General features: G+C 46.0%; 1 protein-coding gene across 2 annotated transcripts in view; it reads right to left on the bottom strand.

Annotated features, from left to right (window-relative positions):
- Stxbp6 (syntaxin binding protein 6) overlaps positions 1-7,654 on the bottom strand; it is a 310,200-nt gene extending 302,546 nt beyond the window's left edge. The window contains exon 1 of one of the 2 annotated variants that reach the window (XM_004645067.2): positions 7,449-7,654. Coding sequence is in view for 1 of the 2 variants with exons in the window: in XM_023705303.1 (XP_023561071.1) it covers positions 4,722-5,244 (523 nt within the window). In the remaining variant the exon portion in view is untranslated. Of the gene's footprint in view, positions 1-4,721; positions 5,803-7,448 lie in introns of those variants that run through there. The other variant, XM_023705303.1, reaches the window with a different exon arrangement.
- Positions 7,655-7,921: the final 267 nt, after the last annotated feature.

The following is a 7,921-nucleotide window of genomic DNA, read 5'->3' as shown; positions in this document are numbered from 1 at the left end:
TATATATAATGTTCCTTTATTTATTTTTCATGTACTAGGTTAAAATGCTTTATCCTTAACTACCATTAAACAGTATACTAGAATTGTTAGAATGTGCTAATTCAATAATAATGTCCTAAAACATACAAATAAAAGCTTAAAGTGTTCTGTGTTCTGGGAAACAAGGATTAATCTGAATAAATTTAAGCAGCATTTTGTTATATATGGTACTTCTCCAAGTCTTTGATATGATAGGCATGTTGAAAATCTCTGTAAGAGGGAAAAATAATGGGTGATGCTTCCCACATTGATTTGCCCTTTACAAGAGCACACCTATTAACATCCACCCCAACAGCATTCTTCCAACATACTCTGGGAAATGCTGAGCTAACTCAATTGCTGCTCAATTCTATCAGCTGGACAGTGCTGGGTAGAAACCATGTTTTCAACTGGGTTGAGGAAATAAATTTGCTCTGTTTTAAGACAACATCAATTTGGTAGATGCTTTTAACAGGATAGGAGAAAAAACTGTATATTAAATGTGTTCATAATGTTTAAGATCCATCTGGGTTTCTGAAACTGGAAAATGCTGAAAGGGGGGGAGGGAGGGGAGAGGAGGGGAGGGGAGGGGAGGGGAACATGATTTTTAGATTTGAGCTACTGCACTATTATCTAGGATTTTTGTTTAAAAGCACCCTCTAGGAAAGTTGGAGTCTGGTTCCAGGAATGGGCCTTGACTCTCTAACCCAGGATTGAGAGTCCTGATATCCAAAGAGAAATTATGTATTCAAATGTAATGATTGTCTCACAGCAGATTTATTAAGGGGAGCAAAAGATATCAGAGGGTCATTGCTAAGAAAACCAAACAATAGTGATAAGGAAAACAGTTTTTCTCACACTGGAAAAATCCCCACAGTAAAAAGTAGGGAACACCCAAAATATACACATCAAGTTATGGGAAGGAATTTTAAACAGAAATGTTCCCTACTTATGATAAGTGGGAGAAGCATTTAAACAAGCTTCTAAATCCGAAGAATTACAACCCAAAGACTCTTCTTTACCAAGCACTGATTACTGCAGGAAGGCAGGTTTAGCCTTTCAGTTTTATCTACTAAAACACTAAGTGGCACACTTGAGTCTTTGAATAGATTTCTGATTTACTGATAGGTTTCTCTAGTGCTAATCACTTTAACACTAAAACAAAGCACAAATGGAAAGCTGAGATAAAGCATGACAGTCTGCTAAGATTCCATTTGGCATAGCAACACAAGAACCAAAGAGCTGACTGACCTTTTCAGATGCCTCATGTGTTTGGGTGCTACCTGACATAAATTTTATTCCTTCCTTTGGATGTTATCTCAGGCTTCTTCCCAATTCAAGCAGGCTCCTGAAGTCTCTAATGCAAAGAAGTTAAAGTTCAAGGCCACAATCTAGGTCACAGCAAGTCATGGTAAACTCGCAGCATGGTCAGGAAGACAAGAAGTTAAGATTGGGTTGGATCCAAATAATGCTTAATTGTAATGTAATTCACTCGTGGTTCTCCTGGATACTACCCAGCTGCCCCTGAAAGCAGACTTTCCACCCCTTGGAGGGTAGGACAGTGTCTCAGCCACTGCCAATGCCACCATTCTCCAGAAGGAATGGAAAACTACTAGGAGACAACTTGTTATGTGGGGTCCTTCACATGCCTTATCCCTTGGAAAGGTGTCCACTCAGAGAAGACATCACTGAAATTACTTTTCAAATTTGCTTTTAAGTGATTTTAACTGTCCTACACCTTTATGATTCAAGCTGTTAGATCCATATGCAACCTCCTTTGCACAAGTATTCAAGAAACCCAAGAAAGGAAAGTTTAGTTTTTGGATCTAGATAGGTGCAAGATAGATAGATAGATAGAATGAAAAGAAGAATCTTTTTGTAAAATTCACTTATTAAAAGAGCAATCAGAATATTCAAAACTGGAAAACACATGCTGGAAAATATAATGCTTAAGGCAACTTCCCAAGACACTTGTAAGAAATTCTGTCTCTGGGCTGGAGAGATGGCTCAGTGGTCTAAAGCACCTACTTAGAACAAGCTTAGCAAAGCATCAGGGACCGTGGTTCAATCCCCCAGCACCACATGCCAGCCAGCCCCGCCCCCTGGTGGGCTGAGCTGGCCACACACACCTCTCTCTCTCTCTCTCTCTCTCTCTCTCTCTCTCTCTCTCTCAAATAAATAAATAAATAAAAATATAAATAAATAAATATAAAAAAAAGAAATTCTGTCTCTGTATAGTAAGTACTAACACTGGCATTTCAGAATAAACCTCACTTTTCCCCTCTCATCATAGAGATTAGTAATTAGATAGGCCTGATCTCAGGACTAGCAGCTTTAGAATCATCTGAAACTGGTTAGAAATGTAAATTGTTGGTCCTACTTTCTAAACTTAGACAATCATAGTCCCTGAGAGGAGACCCCAACAGTCTGGGCCTTAACAAGTTCTCCAGGAGATTTGAGGCTGAAGTTGAGAATTACTGCCCAAGAATCTAGGAAGATGCACACCTGGGGTGACTTAGGAGCCTGACTCAACTCCTATTGATGATGACAAGACAATTTCTCCTATCTTTGCCTCTGACTGGCATTGACTTTTCCTCTCAAAGACTAATTTCAGCAGTGAGAGCTTTGAGTCCTTAGTTGAAGGACACCATGACACGTCCACTCAGAGTTCCACCCTCGGGCTGGCTAGCTTCTTCATCAATCTTGTATCTCAAGCCAAAGTTTTGCTGACTGCCGATGTGACAGTGCTGGGGCCCAGGACTGCTGATGTTGATAAGGCAATGGAGGTGGTCTTCTAATCTATACCACACTGGCTCCCTCAGAGAGATATGAGAACTGAAATTCCAGCTCTTCATCAAGTCAAAAGGGAGAAGGTTCAGTGGAAAACAGGGAGGACAGGGCAGTAAATAGCTACTTTCAAAGAGCTTAAGGTAGTAAATTTCCCAGTACTCATCCAGGAAAAGACTCAGATGTTTTGTTATAATTAAGAATCAGTTATTTCCCAAAAATGAGTAAAAAATGTAGAGATAATCACTAAGGTGTGAATGGTGCTTTGAAGTTTTCTCAGTAGTTTTCATTGCATTTATCCAAGACTCACAACAACTCTGTAATGGAGGGGCACAGATCATGACTAACCCATTCAACAGAAGAGAAAACTGATGTTGAAAGGGGCTAACCATGTGTTTATCAGTTTGTTAATCAGCTAAAAAGCTGAAACCTGACCTTTCTAGACTTCTATGACTTTGGGACATGTGTAATTTATTCAGTACCTGAAGCCTGAATCTAAGAATCTGTCAAAAGTGGATAAAGCCTAGAGGAAAAAAAAAAAAAAAAAAAAAAAGGTGGGCTCCTAAAAGACAGCGCTTGCGCAAAGTGTAAATGCTCCTTTAAGAACTTAACACACAAACTCAGCAGCCAAGGTGTTCAGCCAAAAAAGGGGGAAAGAGAGGCAGGGAGGCATATTTCTAGCCTGCATAATCATTTCTGGACAGAGTCCCACTATCAGCCTCCCTCGGAGGCAAGCAGCAGCTCCTGGCCTGGGCTGACACTGCTCCACCCCACCTTACCCCACTCCCATTGCAACCCCTAATCTCATCCCCACCCCCATCTCTGGTTTTGTGACAGCGCAGCTCTGTGCAGGCAAAACCCAAAACTCAAAACAAGAAGCAAAAAAAGTGGAGCCTGGAGAAACCCATAAGCATCTTCCACACCCTCGCAGTCAGCACAGTGCCTCGCAGTTCAGAGCCCAGGGGTGGCCCATAATGCTAACTTAGGACAAGATAAAACGAGAGAAAGTGTCTTGTGGGCCTGCAATCACTATTCTTTCCCACCTAGTCTCTGAGGAAACAATAACTGAGGGGGGAAGAAGGCTCCTTATTAAGTCCTGCGCCAGAAGCAAAGGCAGATACCCCTTAAGCACCTCTACTAAGGAACAGTACGCTAATCTGAACACTTCACCTGACCCTCCAGGCTATGACCTGAGCGACAGTGAGCGGCGTGGGGTGTAATCGACCTGAGAAAGGCAGGAGGGAAAATCGGGCCACGCACTACTCCAGCCAAGATGCCCGCCCGGTGTGTGAGGCTCCCTTTCGAGTGCACGGCAGAAGCGAATTCGGAACCCGGCGCCCTTGGCAGCGCCTGAGGTTGGGGAGGAGGCAACACCCAGTGCTAAACGTGCCAGGGGCAGGGAGCTGTGCCCGCCGAGCGGCCCGCCGAAGAGCCCGCCTCAGTTGGGGCCGCAATGATTTTCCCGGAAGATGTAAGGAATCAAAAAGATAAGGGACGATTCAGGGATTTCGGCAGGGGATGGAAGAGCGCAGCGCAGGGGCGCAGCGACCCACGGAGGTCCCCACCGGGCAAGCTTTCCGGGGAACCCGCGGGGACCACAGAGCCACAGAGGCACTGCCAGGAGACGAGCTCCATCCTCAACTTTTCTGCCCAATCTGGCCCGCGCACGGTCCCAGGCTTAGACACAATTAGGACCGAGTCTCTTCTGCGCGCACGCAGCAGCCCCTCTCCCGCCGCCCGCCAACTCGCAGGCAGCGCCCCGAGCGCCCGCCCGCGGCCCCCGCCCCGCAGCCCAGCCCCTGCCCCGCCGGCCGCGCGGACTGAGCGCCGGGGCTCCACAGCTGCCGCGGCTGCGACTGCATCCTCGGTCCTCCCGGCCTCCCCCACCCCTTCGGCTCCCAGCCCTCGGGCCCTACCGTGCAGCCGGACGGGCGGCCCGGCGGTGCCAGCGCGTGGCGCGCGTCCCAGCGGGTGAGGCTCCTCCCCGGGGGCTGCCCCGCGCGGGGCTCCGGGCTCCGGACAGGGGTGGGCTGCCGGGCGCCGGCTAGCTGCTGCTCGCGGCTCGCGCGCGGGCTCTTGCTGCGCGCGCGAAGAGGGAGGGGAAAACTCCCGGCAACTCCAACTCAGGCGCAGGAGCTCAGGCTGCAGCCGCGCCGCCCTCCCGCCCGCCAGCCGCGGAGTGCTAGCGCCTGCGAGGCCAACCTGCCCCCGCCGCCGCCTCTGAGCATGCCCAGTGCCGCCGCGGGAGAGCCCGCGCTCCAGGCTGGGGCAGAGACCAGCGCCCGGGCACAGCAGAGCCCCAGCGCGGGAAGCAAGGCAGAGTAGAGCCAGGTTAGAAGAGAGGCCTCTGAGCAAAGGACTGGGAGAAACTGGTCTTGTGGAAGGCTTGTGAGTTTCAGGGGCTGTGGGAAGTTTGCAGGCTAGACAAGTAGGGTGCATCTGCCTCTGCACAAGACTATTTGAAAGGACAACCAGGAACCATTTGCTCTCCAAGAACGAAAGAGTAGATCCAGCAGATGGACTTTGATCCAGTCCACTCCCTCCTTCATGCTTAAGGTGGCAAGCTGATGAAGCCTGGTAGATCCTGAAAGCCCAACGGGCAGGCGGAGGCCACCGCTTGCTAGCTGGGACAGCTCTGAAGCACTGCTGCTCCTTGGCGCTAAGCGCCCACTGCTGCCATGCGAGATTTCAGACGTGATTTTTGCGGGATTTTCTTGTTTTTCGAGAAATGACTGAGATTTAGATTTTCTGTTTTTGGTGTAAAATATCCTGGCTAATAAATCTCCATAACCAATTCAATTACTCTGGACCTTCCCCGTTCAGCCAAAGGGAGACAAGAAGCTGCGTCCTTTTCTTGAAAAGGTGCTGAGTGCCCACTGTAGTTTAGAAAGGCCCTGGAAAGGATCCAAGGTGATTCGGACTATCTTCAAAGTACTAGGGGAAATAGGCTGTCCTCACAGAAGTGAGCTACTGAGCAACGTCGGAGCATGCCAAGAAAAGAGAGGCAGCCAATGTAGAAAGGGGTTATGAGAACTAAGTTTGGAGAAACACTGTCAAAGTAACCGATGGGGAAGTCGTTGCAACACAAGTAACAGAGCTTTTTAGAGGTATTTTAGAATATGGAACAGAATGAAACAACAATAACTCTAATTCTGTCTTTATTTGAAACTTTGTCTTTATATTTATTATGTGTTTTGTGCTAATCTTGTTTTTGTATTTAAAATATTATACTACAATGTTAATTTTCATTGCCAAGTTCTTTGGCAAACCTTAGATTGTGAGTCTTTGCTCACCCCATGCTGACCCTGCTTGGTTAGAGTGAAAGTAACAAGAATTGGCACACTGAACTAGGAAGAGGACCTAAGGGTGGATGGAGCTGAGACGTAGGGCCTGATTGCCGGCATTGTCCTTTATTTTGTAGGCTGTCCATGGCCAACTGAGATGCCCAGGGAGAACGGTCTAATCCAAAGTGGACTCTGGAAAAGTCAGCCATGCAGTAGGGCTAGGAAGTTAGTTTGGAAGTGAAGAATGGAAGAAATGGGGAGAGCTAAGGATGTAAGCTATTTCATGAAAATGGGAGGGTTTTCCCTGATAAAATCATGTGTTCTCTGCCTATTTTGGGGGAGACACGTATTGTAGGGATTTGTTGGTCTCAGTGTGATCATTGTACCTCGGTAGAAATGGCAGAAGGAATGAAAAAAAGATAGACAAGAAGACAAGAGCTGGGTTAGGTGGTAGTCTGTCTGTCTGGTTTGGTGAGATGACCCCTGTCCTAAGCAATAGTATGGATGTTTATACCTTTACAAAGCTACATGTGACACTAATAGTGACATTAACCAGTCAGGATGCTTATCTCAAGACTGAGGTAGCTTGACTGCTTTAGGCACTGAGGCCTAGTCCAGCTTTTTTGCATTTGACCAATTTTCCAGTTTCCATGGCTCCCAACAACGTATGAGACTAGGGTCATACCAACAGGTAAAGCCACACATGCTGGTCTAACCTCAGGCAGTTCCCAACTCGGTTCAGAGGTAGTCAAGTGATTCTACCTCCAAGAGAATTTTTCATCTGAAAAATTGAAAAGAATTCTCACAGTATTTACATGAAGACTTAGAGAAACTGTATGTTGAAGAGTTTTAGAGTGTTAAAAATGTAAGCAAATAGAAATAATTTTAATTATTTCATCGTCTATATAAAATATGAATTCAAGTTAGATTGTCCTGTGATTTTATAAAAGTTGTCTTAGATATCAAGTTTAATGAGTATTTCAGGCTCTCGTTGTGTGTTTGAATACTGGTTATAAAACTTTGGAAGGCTGAGGAGATAGCTCAGCTGTGTAAGCACGTGCTTGGCAAGTGCAAAGATCTGTGGTACCATGTGCCATGCTGTTCCTGGAACCCCAGGCACACTGTGCGGGCCACAAAAACTGGGCTTGGTGGCACACACTTGTAATCCCAGTGCAGGGAAGACTGGGACAGGAAGATCACTAGGAGTCTGAGCTGTGTAGCAAGACGCTGTACCAAATAAATAAATAAGTAAATACAAACAAACTTGGAAATCAGATTTTGAGTAATTCAACAATTTTGTCAGTTTTGGCATTCCTGCACTACACCAGTTCCTAAGCCAACAATCCACTCTTTCCTTACCACTTTCCCTTTAGCATTGTCCCTCTGACTTTTGTTTCTTCAGCACTGAAGATCTAGTCAAGAGCAGTCTGTCATCCATGTGGAGTACCCTCTTACTCACATACATGTCATCTGTGTGGTGTGTGCCTCAGCCAACATCCTGTGACCCACCTCATGCTATTCTGTGAATGATTCTCCCTGCAGATGAGCTGACCAGCACTATGTTCATGCAGAACAGACTGCCATTTATCTATGGGAAGCATTTTAAGCCTGAAGAACTCTATTCTGAAAGAAAAAAAATGCTTGGATGTTTACACAAGGAGCCTTCCAGAAGTTAGAGAAAGGAGGAAGTACCTTGCCTAGGACCTATCACATAACATGTAGTTACAAATATTTGCAGAATAAATATCAATTTCCATCATCAAAACCCTCTGTGTCTCTGTTCTGCCTCCCACAGTTCCTAAGAATTATTATTTTTAAAAATCACAATAATG

This window comes from Octodon degus, unplaced genomic scaffold (genome assembly GCF_000260255.1).
Source record: "Octodon degus isolate 3935 unplaced genomic scaffold, OctDeg1.0 scaffold00217, whole genome shotgun sequence".
NCBI classification, from domain to species: domain Eukaryota; kingdom Metazoa; phylum Chordata; class Mammalia; order Rodentia; family Octodontidae; genus Octodon; species Octodon degus.
Note: the sequence above shows the minus strand (reverse complement) of the source record. Positions and strands in the feature narration are given on the sequence as shown.